This window comes from Pogoniulus pusillus, chromosome 3, assembly GCF_015220805.1.
Source record: "Pogoniulus pusillus isolate bPogPus1 chromosome 3, bPogPus1.pri, whole genome shotgun sequence".
NCBI classification, from domain to species: domain Eukaryota; kingdom Metazoa; phylum Chordata; class Aves; order Piciformes; family Lybiidae; genus Pogoniulus; species Pogoniulus pusillus.
In genome coordinates, this window is record NC_087266.1 from 26,713,259 (window position 1) to 26,729,234 (window position 15,976).

General features: G+C 36.1%; 1 protein-coding gene across 7 annotated transcripts in view; it reads left to right on the forward strand.

Annotated features, from left to right (window-relative positions):
* NBEA (neurobeachin) overlaps positions 1-15,976 on the forward strand; it is a 527,236-nt gene that overhangs the window by 343,846 nt on the left and 167,414 nt on the right. For 5 of the 7 annotated variants that reach the window (XM_064173040.1, XM_064173047.1, XM_064173060.1 and 2 more), the window contains 2 exons: positions 3,305-3,448; positions 6,568-6,606. In XM_064173040.1, coding sequence (XP_064029110.1) covers positions 3,305-3,448; positions 6,568-6,606 — 183 coding nt within the window. The remainder of the gene's footprint in view (positions 1-3,304; positions 3,449-6,567; positions 6,607-15,976) is intronic. The other 2 variants (XM_064173052.1, XM_064173070.1) reach the window with 1 other exon arrangement.

The following is a 15,976-nucleotide window of genomic DNA, read 5'->3' on the forward strand; positions in this document are numbered from 1 at the left end:
TCTATTTTAATGCATTTGAAATATTTCCTAATTACACTTCAGAACTTCCATTAATAAATTCTGTACTGTGTCTTTAAAATGCAAACTCTCTGTGTCCTAAAAAGAGTTTTAAGTAAAATGTCTGGTAATTCTGGAAATGGATTTAGTTTCATAGTAATTTTTCTGGGGTTTTGAAATATGATTTGAGGTTTGATTTTTTATTAAGCATGCTGAAATATCAAGCATTCATTTATTCACCTCTCCTTTTTATATCACTGTTAACAATACTAGACATATAATTTTTTTATTCAGTTTGTTGTCTGCTTTTAAAGAGACAAGTTGTTTAGCTTTTTACTCTTCTTCTAAAACCTTTTTTGAAATCATCTTGAAATATAAAAATAGAACATCTGTGACAGATCTGGTTTGAACATATTTCACATTTCAGGATCCAAGGAGATCTGGTGGTCTGTGGTATTTGCTTGTTAATTTCTTGATGAATGGGTAGAAAGGCCACGAAGTGCACTCAGTACAGCACGTCTTCTGAAGATAGATGATCTCAAATAAATTCTATTCCCAATCAGTTTTTGATTTGTTAGGTGTTAAACCATTTCTTTGTAAGGACAGTGTTTACAAGCCTTGTAATGAGACAGCCCTGGGAGACCTTACTCTTCTTGCTGTAATTTTGATAAATGGAACTCTAATTCATAAAGGATATAGTGATTGAAGGGCAGCTTTGGGTCTCGTACACTCTCATTTAGATAAATGTTTGGTACAGCACAGCAAAACTGAGGTGCACTCAACAAAGTGATAAATTTAAACAACAGTCAAACCAGAGCTTTTTTTCCATCAAGACAAAGAAGTGCCATTTACTATATTTCTTTTGATAAATGTAGGTTTAATATTATAAACTAGAATGGATTTTAGAAACATTTGTCTTGTTGCTAAGCTCCAAATTTGCCAAACTAATTTAATTTACTCTGCCACATTTCATACAGTGGTGTCTGGCAATATTTTTGTAATCTTGTAACTGAAACTCCTATCACAAAGGATTTAAAATACTCTGAATTTCCAGTTCTCCCGATTTATTTTAAGTGTTAGCAATAATTTAGGGCTGAAACTATTTATCTCATAATTTTAATAGTGTACATATCAGTGCCTTTGGAGTAATTGATTTGAAGATTATCACCACATTTTACAATGCTCAAAAACTTTTGTAACACTCACTAGATCTACAAAAAGGAGGAGAACAGTATTCTCGTGCTTCCTTTTCCACTGTATTAGTTCATTTCAGGCCTGGTCTCCTTGAGTATCAAATGCTTCACAGCAGGAGCTATTACTTGTGTCGAATGATCCTAAACTCCCTCACATTAAACAGAAGTTCAATAGGATCCTGATCCAGCAATTAAATACTCAGGACAATTCTGAAGTAATAAAATTGAAGGTCTGTTATAGCACATTACTCCTTTGTGGTTTTCTAAGCTCCTACAATTTTTGCTCCCCTTTGTGAATTAGAAAAACAAACAAACAAAAAACAACATACAAAGCAAAAATCCCACAAGAAGCCAAACAACAACAGCAAAAAGCTGGGACATAATACTGAAAAGCTTTCCAATCATTCTCTACTTTATTCAGTTTTAAATTGGATGAATCATTATAGTTAGTTATACTAAGTTGTAACCTATGCAGGTGAGGTAATGATCACAGCCTAATAACTGAACACAGCACAACTCAGTTCACTAGTGTACACTGGCATCAGTATTGTCTTAATTGCTGTCAATATCAGTATGGTCCTCATGAAGATAGCAACAATCAGGAAGACTACAGATGCTGTCCTTAGTTTGAGGCTTGGTAAAAAAGCTGCTGGTTGCCTTCTTGTTTGTGTTTATCTGACCTGAAGTTTCAGAAATAGCAGTTTGGATAATATCAGTAGTATATCAAAGGATCCTATCAGCCAATGTAAAACGGGAGGTTGTCTCAGCCTGTAGTGGAGTCCATTATCAGGTGGCATGCTAGCAGTGATCTTCAAACAGGATAAACAGAGTCACAGAAAAATATGCCTTCAGCATCTTTTATTTGTATAGTGTTACTCTCTTGTGCACAAATTAATTAAATTACTCATATTGGAATAGGAGATAAAATAATAACACCTCTACCACTGATTATAATAACAAAACTGCCATGCATCATGTTCCGCTCCATGCTTCTTCACTACACTATCTGCTTACTATATCCCTCTTCATTATCCTTTATTAATATGGGGCAATGAGTCTTACTGGGATTTACCACATTTTACATCTGCTTTAATAGTATTCTTCATGTTAAAGTGCAGGCATTGTGGAAGACAAAATCCACGCATGTCTGGTTACACTCAGATTTCACCCATCATTCTGCAGCTTAGGTAGAAAGCAAATTTCCAAGTTATACAGATCAAAGGTGAATATGCAAGTTAAAAAAAATCAGAAAGCTTTCTTGCCTAAGACTAGAGTATGTTAATACTTCTAATGCTTCATAGAAGTATGTTGTACTTTAAACAAACAAACAAATTAATTACCTCTCCCTAGCTAAGAAACATTGTGTAGATATCACAACAATAACATTAAACATATGTATGCTATGAAAGTTATGATACTATCATTTGGCCATGCTATAATTCATTTTTTTACATCATGTGAATAAACCCTGGAAAGCTCTATTAGGACCTTCCCAAAACATAAGATGGTGTATCTTGTGCCACAAGGAACTATCAGTCTGAATAGAAGTCAGCTGTAGGCATGAATAAAGGATAAGACTTGTGAAGTTCTTTGTGGTAACTGGCACATGTCCATACATCACCATTTTTATTGTGCTCCTTCAAAACACACACACAGATGCAGACCAAAGTTCCCTCACAATGCTTGGCTTTTTTGACCGCCTGCAGAGCTTACCTTGTGATTACTCTATATTGAGACAACCCATCTCCACCATACTGTCTCTCCTATATCTAAGATGAAAATCATGACACAATTCCTTTATTTAGAGATTTGAGCTCTCAGAGGTCAGTCAGAGTCAGGACACCATCAGGAGAGAAACTCCTGATTACTTTCTTCAAGGTGGAAAACTAATGAGATAATATTGAACATGAAGTAAATTGGAGTTATTAAAAGCAAGAGAGTCTTTGTGAAACAGTCTGTATTTTATTCAAGACTGTTTGATAAAGTCATAGAAAATGTTCCTTCCCTTTTTCAATAAAGATTATTTAGACTGTATTTTTTTTACTACTTGGCTGTGATTGTTTTATATTTAAGATATTATTCAGCTAAATTCACAACATTTGTAACTTTTTTAGGCACTGAAGAGGATGTAGTGAAGTCAAAGAAAACTTTCCGAAGTCAAGCTGTGGTAAATCAGAATGCAGAAACAGAGCTCATGCTGGAAGGAGATGATGATGCTGTTAGCCTGCTTCAAGAGAAAGAGATTGACAACCTTGCAGGTAATAATAAATGTTCATTGTAACTAAGATATGAGCCAAAAGCCTCTTTTAAACTTGTTAATTTGTAACCCTTGTGTTTAGTATCTTACTATTGATAGCTTAAGCATACAATTACAGTACAAACATATGATGTCCTACTTCCGTGAACTAGGAGAACTGATTACAAAGCACATACTCTCACATGATCTGAGAAATAGCAATGCCTTAAGTGCTTTATTGCTGCCTGTGACTTCTTATTGAAAATTCTATAAAAACACTGTGCAGTGTGTCTTTTTGTTTTAAATGGAAATGCAGACTAATTCCACACCTCGGGATTTTGTGAGTCAGAGTGCAGTTGTGTGCATTCATGACCTGATCCCAAGTGCTGTGGAGCTTGTGAGGAGACACCTGCACTCCTGCTGGCACCTACTTCTTTCAGTGATGGAGTAAGAGGGATCTGCTGTATGTCAACCCATCTGTCACAGGGAGGAAAACGGTTGCGGGCTGTAACCAGTGTCTAAGAGGGAATGAAACTGTAACCAAGCAATGAACTTTGTTAGCATATGAGCTGGGAATGAATCCTCTGTAAATGTATACATGAGAGAGCCCTTCTGGTCCTTTCTCCTTGCATGGAAGTATGCAGTGAGGCTTCAGTTTTATCCATCCTCTAGTAAGTTTTTGTCTTGAGGCAGTATTACATGTCCTGGGACATGTAGTCTGGAAAGAATGGCATATTGAAAGTTGAAAAGGCACTCTTCTCTCAGATGAGATAAAAATGTGAGAATTGTGAAATGCAGTGTGAATTTGCTTAGGTTAATTCACCTAAGAGTACCTTTATTAAACTGTTTCACTATGGGAAAGTATTGTGATGTCTCAAGATTTTTTCTACATAATTGATTTTCTAAAATAACTATCTTTGCTCCTGTACTTTATTCTGATGCAATAGGGGAAATTCATAGCAAAGGTAAGACCATAAATGGATGGTTAAAAAAAAGAAACAACAAAAATGTTCAAATGAAAAAAGAAAGTCCTGCATGGAAGTTAGGCTCATACCTGAAACTAGAACAGAGCAGAGGAGAAAAGTAAATGTTTTTATTTGGGAGCAACATTCAGTATATGATTATCACAGTTAATATGTCAATCTGCTTGCTTTCTCAATCTGCAACTAACCATTATTTTGGGTCAATAAAATAGTCTTTCAGGTGAGACTGTTAGTAGGATAATGCGAACAATATCCCATTCTGCTTTAGAAGTAGAACTCTGTACTGTTTTGGCTAAATTCTTGTATCTATGAACAGTGTTTCCAATTAAATATGCATATAGTACCTGTAGTTCAAAGGCTTCAGTATACATTAAAATGTTGATTAGAACTGCAAAGTGGACATGAAAAAATACTGCTCAACCTGGAAGATCTCACAGTCATCTATGAAGTTCTTATATGTACTCCAATATTGCCATGTCATTCAAACCCACAGATGTAATACAATCCCTAGATACATCCCTCTGGGCTAAAAAAAGGCAAAAAAAAAAGAAAACAAAAAAAAAGGCATTTCAGCATGTCCTCAAGTGTTAATATGCAAAGTACCCTTTTACTGGAGATAACCACATATAGTACATCTTATGCTCCATCAGGACATGGCACAGTAATTCTAGTCCCTTGCTTTTACAGTTTGTAGAAATTGGGACATAATGTCAGTATTTAAAAAACAAAAACAAAACAAAAATAAATTGAAGCAAATTAACTTTCTAAATATTGACAGGATATCTGTCCTGCCAATGGCAGAAATTAGCCTTTTTGTTCCCTGTCAACACCAGCAGGGCAAGCAAGGCATCTCCAAGTGTGGTGAGATAATGTGATAATGGCTATATGTGTACCAAAACCTGTGAATTTCACCAGAGGAACCCACATTCCACTACCTTGTTTATACTATTAGATTAATATTACTAATAGAGTTTAATAGAGTTACTGTTAGATTACTATTTAATTCTTGCTCATTTTTGGAGTTGAAATGGTTTTGAGAGTCAGTGGCCACACATGGTATCATACATGTCTTCTGCAAATTTTACCCACTGGAAACAAAAACTGGATCCTTCCATGTCCTCTGTTTCACTGCATGATTTGATATATAATGATGTCAGTTGTTTCCACAGTTCTCAATATATACAATGTGACTTGAGTCTAGCAACTGAAACTAAGAAAAGCAGTAGGGAGGAAGGTGGAGTTTATGCCTAAGAAGTTTCGAACAATTCAGACAGCTCCAAAGAACAGCTCTCGATAAAACCACACTGTCCATTCTTGTCTAATTCTGAAGAGTTATGTAGATTTGCTGCATGTGATCTGGAAATCTCTGAGGTATATCAGGTTATAGCATGTCACAGCATCATTTATATCTCATTACTGTTCATAGGCATTTCTATCTTCAGATATGCCTCCAATTTGACTTTAAAGCTTAAATCTATTTAAACCTAGTTTACAGCTATTTGGATTGTCTCAGTAAGGGACAGGAGTTAAACAAAATCATTACAAACCAGGTTTAAATTGATTTAAGATTGTCCACTTTTAACTAAAACAATTTAACATTGTTTATTCCATTAAACAAAGGCACCTTTTTAAAAAATAGGACTTTAGGTTTTAGAAAACTTCTAACTAAAAGGATCTAAGTAAAAGAGTATAAATATTACAGTATTTTGATTTGTGAAGTTAAACCTTTAAAAAAGGAAAGTTTGAAACAGATTGAGACTGCTCATACAAAGTTATCTGTACATACCTTTTGTTCCAGAGACTCTCTATAGTTTTTCATCAGCCATGTGGCACAAATCAGTGTAAAGTTAACTTTGATAAATTACATATGGGATGGGGAATTTTTAAATAATTATAGTCTGAATATTTTATTATATAATCTCAGAATTCCATATGTTGCAATGGCAGTTAGTCAGATTTCATTATCTTAAGTAGCATTTTAATAAAATACAAAAATAAAATTCCATGTTACTATGGTCTTAGAATTATGACTTCTAAGTTTGTTTTGAGATTTTTAACTAAAGCAGTATTTTAACTGTCTCACAGTATGAGTTATCGAAAGAAATTGTTCTTGGTTTAGAATTTATGTATTAAAATATTTTACATTTTTCTGTTTCAGCTTTAGCTCCCTTTCTTCCCAGACTGTTCACTTCAAGAGGCAAGTCACATCTGTGTTAGAACTAATGACTGAGATAGTCCAGTCAATTTTAACAGTTTTCTAATATATTGTACATCTGTGGGTAATACAATCAAATCCACTGTAGCGAGTTGATATTACTAACTCTTCTCCTTTTCTTTCCCTTTTCTAACACTGAAAATAGGACTCTTAAATATCCCCTTTTATAAAGACCAAGAATGTGAATTTGCTAACAGTTTTTCTCCTGCTTAGTTGCTGATTGTTTTTAAAAAATGAAAAATATGCTGATATTGTAAAGTGACATTCTCAGAGGGGTGTATTTTTTGATAGATAAATAATATTCTTCCCCAAAACTTTTTTTAAGCACCAATCTTGCACTAAATTAGGTCATTTAAAAAAAAAAAAAAATGTTGGACCACTCAGATTTTATACATTTTGCATTTTAGAAATCCATTCTCTTCTCTTTGTTGTGAAGTTGCAGCTGACTTGCTGAATATGTTTGTGTGCATCCAAAAGCAGAATGTAGTCTTAACGACATTTTTGAAAGACGCATGTTCTGCAACTGGAGAACATTTCAGCTGTTTTATGGCCAGTGGCAACAGCAAATAGCCAAGCAAACTATGCCTGACACGATCTTTCGCTGCTCTCTAAAGAGTAGTTTCTAGAAAGAAAAAAAAATGAAACAAAGATAGGAGGATATGAGGCTTTGGGTTATTTTAAGAAGACAGAAGGCTTATGCAGGCATCTGTCTGGTTACTTGCATGGACTAAATCAATTCAGAATTACAGCCTCACAGCAGCCCAGCAAGAATAAATATATATTATTTATTCCATTATATGAGATTGAGCAACTCATCCAAATAAACCCAAGGAAAGACATCAACAGCCTTTAATACATCTTAGTTTAAATGTATCTTAACTTTTATTAAAGAATCTTCCATTATCCTTAGACATTTGTCTCTAGGTGAAAGCAAACCACCATCCACCACCCTCAGTGTAAATGTGCCAGGGAAGATTAAGACGCAGCATCCCAGCACTGCCCTAACTTTTAGCAACTCTGAGCTTCATTGTAGAAATATTTTTAGAAAGCCGTATGGCTGTGTCTAAACAAGAGCTGATCTTCCATCTAAGCTAGCCTGAGAAGTTAGTCCATACTGACTTAAGGGCTAAATGTGATAAGCTCTCTATCCAAACTTCTTGGCAGTGTGCTGTGTATTTACTTACTGGTCAGTGCTAAGGAACACACCAGGTCATAAGGATTTGACAGCTTATATTATTATTAATGAGATAGAAGACCTTTCACTTCCAGGTCATGTGTTTGAAGTCCAGACAAGTCTGGTGGTAACCAAACATTTTCAACATCTGTTTTGTGGCCTATGCAAAATAAGCCTTTTGTCTCATTTCAGACACACTAATAGAAATCATCATGATTTTGAGTAGTTTTCAACTGAAGAAATATTTGATTCTGACATTAGAGGAAATTGGAATAGCTCCAGAAGTTCTACTACATACAATTGTAGTCAAAATTGTATAGCAGCATCTGGAAAAAAAAAAAAAAAGTAAATAACTTAGCCCGTAGGGAAAGTTTCTATTCCAGGTTCTAACAAAGGACTCATTTACATTTCTGAAATTATTTTGAAGCCTTTTATAGGGCCAGATGAAGTAATAAAAACATTGACACACCAAGGAACTGCATATGCAGCCAGAAAAAGCTCACAAAATAAGATTTTGGGATGGAAAACTCAAATAAGATTGACTCAGCTTTAGATACATAATATAAAATATTTATATATATGTTTATGTAGATTATACATGTATATATTTTTACATGTACATATTTAGTTATAATAACATTTCTTATGGCCAAAATATGACACCAAATTTTGTTCACAAGAGTTAACTGGTTCAAGACAGTCTTCTTTCTTTGTTTCCTTTTTTTCTTCTGTGGCCATCTGAAAATTAATTTCAGGTATGTAACATTATTTCTATAGTTTTTATTAATGGAGTTGGACAAACAGTAGATTTTTTAAATTAAAGCAAAAAACGATAACTTGAACCTCTACTGAGAAGGCAGGTTTTCAAGGTGTTAAATTTTACAGGAAAAACAAAAAAAAAGCATCATTTCTTTGTGGCCAACCAAAGAAAGTTTTTATACATTATCTGGTATCAGAGTAATGATGACATAGCACATTTTATTGTCTACAGCAGTGACCACAGCCTACCCAGGAGGTTTTAGAGGACAGGAATCATCACTCCTCTCAAATCCTGGAGAGCAAAGCATGACAGTGGCTCCAAAAGTAGTCTCATCTTCCTTTCCCAGCCCTTCTCCTTCCTCCCTGGAGTGTTTTGTCCTTCGAGATTGCAAGAGCCCTGTGCTGCCCATCTGTGCTCACCTTTTGCTGCAGTAGTTGCCATCCATACACCAGATGGGGGGGGGGGCTAGGGGGCAGAAAACAGCAGTCACAAGGGAAGCCCAGGAAGGAGTGATAGGTTAGGTGATAGGTTGGACTTGGTGATCTCAAAGGTCTTTTCCAACATGGCTAATTCTGTGATCCTGTGATTCTGAGTGTAACAAGTAGGCAATGACACCACCTAGAAGTTTTCTCTTGGCCTCCAACATCTTGCACCTCTGAGTCTTTCAGTCAGTAGTAGTAATTACTCTTTTTAAAAACATTTCCTCTGTCTTCTCTCTGTCTAATACATTCTTTCTCTCACTCTTTTTCTCTCTGTCTGGAGGTGGCTAAGGTACCTTAAGCTTTTCCATAGTTTGTGGGTTTTTTACTTTAAGAAAGCATGTACGTGTATATGTGCACAAGCAAATACATCAGTTAAATAACAGCTTCAATAGAAAACACACACACACACACACAAAGAAGTCTTACTATTTCTCCCAGTTTTTCAAGTTTATCGTTGGAAAGTATTCAGCATGCACTACTTGAGTAGTTTTCTCCCCTCCAACTCCGTTTTTTTTTTTTAACAAATTAGCATTACAAATAGGAATTTCATTTAGGGTGGGAGTAGCTGCCATGTTTGGGGAAAGGACAGGAATGTGGAAGAGGAGTTGATTCTTCTTCCCTTTTTATGGTAGACACGTAACCACACAAGCCTCGTACTTCCAAACATGGAAATTTAATTCAGACGTATTTCCATCGTATATGCTCATTATATATTCAGATTTTGATCCTCAAGTCTAAGTATAAAAAAGAAAAACATATTTGTATGACTTTAATTTAGAGTATAGATTCAGGCATAAGCTGAAAACAGTTATATTTTTGATATGTAATTGGCTTTCACATTTAAAAGAAAAATACCCCCCCTCAGTTTCCTACTCTTTCACAGTAACATGCTATTTTTAGACATCTCAGTGTTTATTCTAACCATTTTTCCATGTAACTATCCAAAATAGCTTAATATTTCATAACGTGGCTGTCAGTCACATGTGATAGTGCTCCTAAGCACAGCTTTGAAGAGTTCTTCTGTTTGTACCTTTTTAAACTCCACTCTAAGTCTGAGCATCTTCAACTTCTAAAGTATCAGGCAGATTTCCTATCTTCCAAGCTATAAAATCAAATACATTCCAACTTTGTTGTTTTGTAGCTATGAATGGCTCTGAGAGTGCTTCATGTGCTCTTGCTGTCCACTCATAACATTCTTTTTATTTTTCCTGTAACTTTCAGAAATCTTTTTATCTGAATTTTCTAAAGCTGCAAAATTACACTACAGTGAAGCCAAAGACAGACATACCTAGTTCAAGTTTGTAGCATCTTTCTTGCCCTGAGGTACCACATCCTAGATGGATGTGCTGATCAGCAACCTGACATATAGAAAAGAGATTGCAGAAAGATAGGCCTAAACACAAGGACTCAGACTCCACCATTCTGTACCCTCTTTCTTCATCACTGCAATTGATTCCAGTGTAAAAATCCCTGTAAACCTCCGAAGAACATCTAGGGACAGATCTACATAGATTAGTAGTAGGGTTTTGTCCAGAACTATATTTACCTATGGACAGGACTCTTGATTTTTTTCTGCCCTTTTTTTGTTTGTTTGTTTGTTTTGTTTTCCCCTAATGGTGTTATAGAAGCAAGTTTAAAAATCAATCAAGAGGACAGATTGTTTAGTCCTGGTTTCATTAGCCAGAAATTGTACAAGAGGCAGCCTCATCCATTGCATTTGGACAGTCATCACTGGTAGCCTGTGTGCAACTGCTTTTAACTTGTTTTTCTAAAGAAACAAGGTCTTACAGGAGCATCCTCTGTCAGCCTCTATCTTTGCAATTTCTGAACTTGGAAGCCATTTTGAACAAACTTTAACACAGGAGTAAGGATTTCAGAAACAATAAAATCTCTGCAGTGGAATCAGATGCTCAAGGAAAGAAGCCTAAGCCTGTATGACAGAGCTTGCCACATTGGTTCTCCTTTTATTAGGTACCGGAGAATATCATGTGGGAGAATCTTCAGAACTTCCCTAACTGTGGGAAAGCAAAACATGCAATCAAACAGTAGACACAGTTAGACTAGAAGACTTAACTATTTCTGGTGGTGCTTAGAGATACTTATTTTCAGAAAAAAATTGAAGTTAGTACTACTGCATCTTAGATGATTCTTCCAGCAAGCTATACGTTAATTCAGCAATGTATTTCTTCCTACACACACAGCTAGCCAAATAAGTGAATTTTCAGTTATCACAAGCTATGTGAACATAACACTTCCCCCTATGATCTCAAGAAGTACATGGCTTACAGTTTATCCTGAAGAGCTTTTCCAGAGTGGAAACTGAAAGAAATGAAAGCTGAGGGCTTGCATCTTTCATTTAATTTCTAATCAATTGAGCTTTATTGGCATGACAAGGTACACAGGCTGGACTGTATAATATACCTGTCAAGTCTGGTTCATGCAGACTGGCAAGTGGGATTTGATCCCTTGTGTTCCTAATCATTACAGTGAGCTCCTGTTTTGATGGTATACGACTACAGAAGGATGCTCTCTGATTTCTCCTTCCTTCTTCCAACATTAAATACCCTTTTCTAAGGTGTGTTTTTCTGTTACCTTTTGATTAAATAGGCAGATATATTGACTTTGTCAGAGACAAAAACTGTAATTTATATGGGTGCGTTCAGCATCACTTAAGGTTTTCTACTTTTCTAGTTCTTTTCTAGAAAAGAACTACCTTAAATTTTACCTGAAAGTGGGAAGGAAGCTAGTGCAGGTCATAGAGTGTTAGTGTAGTATACTCACATCTGGATATACTGCTTAATAATCAACTCGTTAGTTTCTAAACCAGCTTAAATTGCTCAGTCCTTCCGAGGTATAGCTTCAGGCAGAGCACACTGTATGAATCTAATTGTGAAGTGGCAAATGTGTGCGTCACAGTACTGAAGTCCATATCCCAAACATTTAATTCTCTGGCCATCTGTAAATTGTTAAGGGGAGTCTTGATTATCATCAATACTTGATCTGGCAGGTTGGCACTTGAACACATCCTGGAGTAACACTAAACCCACATAAGCCACTCAAAACTTGAGCACGGTTCAGACGTTCTCTTGTATGCCACAGAGCAAATCAGACTTTACCTGTGAAAGGAGGGAAGAGATAATTTTCTGATTTGGTCTAGGCTATTAGACATACAGCTAATTGTTGCATAAGACATTCAATGAGAAGATACCTAATGATATTGACTGTGGTATGCTATTGAGCTTGCTGCATATTCTGTAACCATTGCATTAAGTGGTTGCTTTCTAGCATACTTTGAACAATAGAAAGAGATACTTATTCCTAGGAACATTCTGAAACACATTTTTCTCCAGGAAGAAGTACTATTTTGTATTTTTCTTACAATGTGACCAGGAACAAATCCAAGTAAGAATTTACCTGTGGATGTGCATATGTCACTTAATTTGAATGTATGGAAAACATTTTTATGTCTGAGAGAAAATTCTTCTTTTCCCCTTATGCAACACTATTTTCAGTCTCATCAGAAAATATGCATTTATTTCTTACTATTTTATTCACATATGTAATATTATTTTTACTTCCATTTTCTTTTTAATTCAACACATTTGTTTGCTGTTATGGCACTACTCAAAGGAATTGAGTTGCTGTAGTTGTTATTGTTGTTGAAAAAAGACGATTGAAGTTGATCTTTGATGTTAGTAGTAATGTTACATGCTTTATGGAGCAAAGGGGGAGAAAGAGGGAAAAATTTGGGATACTAGGGCCTTTCCACACTGGCCCTGACACGTGAAAAAAAAAATCAATTCCTCCCTTCACAATATGAAACATATGATTGTGTAAGAGTAAAAAGCCAACAAAGTAAGCTTGGATACCTCTGAAAACAGGGAGATGGAACTGAGGTTGTTAGTGGTGGAAGAGAAAAACAAGATAATAGCGATGTTTACTAAGCTTTGATTCCAGCTTTTGCAGTGAAAAAATTGTGCAAATCATTATCTTTATGGAAACTGTTGAGAATGCAAAGGGAGATCTATATAATGTATACACTCTTACAAAAGTCTTGGCTTGAGTGATGGAGTTACTCCTTGTATCAGCTGTAGTAGAGAACAAATTGGGGGCAACCATCCTCATGTAAGTTCAATATATTTACTGCAGAAGTCTTTGTAAAGGGTAGTTAGGATCAGATTTATGACAATAGGAACAAAAAAGATCTAAATTTTGTGCATTTTTTAAAAGAATATTACATTGCTTTTTGTTCTAATACATGGCAGTGCATGTATTCTATTAATGATGTTAATTGGTTGAAATATTTTCTCAACTGGAGAGCTTTCCCCAAAGGCTTGTGGTGACTATACCTACTTCTGCTTCTATGCTATGTGATTTATATTACATGAAACTGAGGGGTTTGTGTGTGAGAGTGTGTGTTACAAATAAATTGTTTCAAGTATAAGGATTTGTAATAATTCTAAATGTAAGTTGGTGTCAAATACACTGGACTTTACAGCTAAAATCCTGTAGGAATTTCAGTTGTCTTATTTTAGATACCTTGTTATTATTCTTAGTGTTCAAAGTTCCTGTTTCAGTATCATATCAAACTAGAAACTGTAGCTTATGTAAACTATTTTACATAGTAAAGTTATTATTTTTTATCTATCTGTTTTGTATTTCCCACATTAAACAATATGTGAAACTTTTTTTTAATTTAAAATAATGTCAGCTAAAAATTAAACATGACAATATTCACTACTTCTCTTTATTTTTCAGAGTAACTACCAACAGATTGTAAATTCAAATTGGTGTAACTGATTGGATATTTTTTCAAAGTATTTTTTCCTAGCTAGTATTTTATTCATTTACAAGTTATCACCAAAATACTAATTTAAAAGTCTTGACTTTTAAGTCTACAGCAGGTAAATTGCTTGTTTTCATAATTCAGCATGTAAAAGCGTATAGTCCATCCTACTTAGGAGTAATTATACCAAATCACCTTAGCAAATACACCTCTGGTGTAATTTTTAGGGTCATAAATGTAACACACTTTTAGCTCTTAGAGTTAAAAATAACAGTTTCTTTAACTGAAAATGTTTTAAATAAGTCCAAAATACCAGTCTTTTGGAGCTTCCCTCAAGAAATGTAATTTTACTCGCATTGCTGTAGCAGATAGCAAACTCTTTCACCTGATAGACCTTCTCACTTGCATTGATTTTCTCTACTCGAACTTGAAAGATGAAAGAGCTGAGATACAAGAAGTAAATACGAGGATTGAAGTCTCAGTTTAACAAAAATTAACGGAGAGGAGGAGGGCTTTTTATTCACTGGGACTATTCAATCCCACAGTCATTTACTTTTGGAAAGAAAATATTATTTTAAAATGTATATTCGCGGTAGCGTTTATTTTAGAAATGCAAATCACATGTGCAGACCACAGGGATCAGGCAAAGTGGAAAATGCTCCATTTGAACAGAGTATAGGACCTGTGGATCTGAAGTAATTTTTGGTCTGGTTTTAAAGCCAGAATTTCTTTGTTAGGTCGCTGCCTGTCGGCCGTGGGCCGCCCCGACCTCTTCAGAAAGGTTGGGAAGGGGCAGGGAAACGATTCTTCTAAAGAGGTTTTCAGGCTTAGAGCCCCAACAACTGACAATCTCTCTGGACGCGTGTCCTTCCCGGGAACCACAGGCTGTTTGGCGAAGCGGAGCAGCCACAGGTTTGCTTTCCCTCGGAGATGGGAGGGAAAGGCCCTCAGCGCTGCCGGCGGCTGCTGGGCTAGGCTGGGAGCGCCCGGCAGTATCACCGTGTGCCTGTGTCGGTGCCGCGGGCAAGGCCCACTGCACTTCGCTTCTCGGCGGCTGCAGCCAGGCTGAGAATGAATATTTACAGCCCTTGCAAAAGCGCAGCTCGCCACTGCCGCAGAGGGACCGGGGTGAGGCTGATAGCCGGAGCTCGTTATCTTTGCGGCATGCGAATGAGCCCGTCCCGCCGCTCTTGGCTCAGGTGTGCCCGGCTTTTGTTGCAGTAGATTATCAATTGTGTTTGAAAAGGGGACCGAGAGCTTCCCCGTAGCTCGGTGCCATATGGAAAATCTGCAGTATTTTGATTGTGCTCTATGTAAACATTTTAATATCGGATCCTTAAAATCCAGAGACTATCCCAAAGGGGATTAAAACATAATCCTCTCTATATATAGCTGTAGTGGATTAATTTCGTATTCTCTCAGTGGCTGGCTTGCTCCCTGAAGGCTACAACAAAAAGACTCAGTGCTCCTTAAACATGCTATGGAATTGGAAGTTGTAATTGGAGATTTCCAAAGGACAAGTGTAAAAATCACACACTGTTAATACCATTTTTTTTCTCATTTTGTGCTTTCAGGAGAAAGGAAAAAAAAAAAAAAACCACAAAACAGCATGTGAAGACTTTTTAACTTAGTTTGAACCACTTGTCCCCCAAAAGCCTATTAATTTCACCACTGTTTATTAAGCTTTTTGCTTCTCTTTTACTAGAAGAAAAGGGAATTAAAAAAAAAAAAAAATCCACACAGAAAAACCCAAACCAAAACGAAGCAAACGTTTTCTTATCTGGAGAGTACAATAACACTTATTCTTTGTCGCACTTTAATACCTCTGACATGTTTACATTGCAACAAATCGAGGGTGTCATTTGAGCAGAACACAAGGCAGATGCCAAGGTACTGGTCTGGAAGCTCGGAGCCTTTTCTCAGGAGAAAGAGGAAGCCAGAAATCCTGGATTTACCCAGCATTCAGTAACGAGCTAAGAAATTAATATCCCCTTTCCTTCTCCATCCACCCTTGCTTTTGCATCTCTGCACCCTCCTTCAGTACATAAGTGCATGCACGCTAGCTGTGGTGCACCTATTGTCTTCTCCTGGATATCATATTATAGGTTTTGGCCTTTTGACCATTGAATAGCAGTGGCTTTGTTTTTATT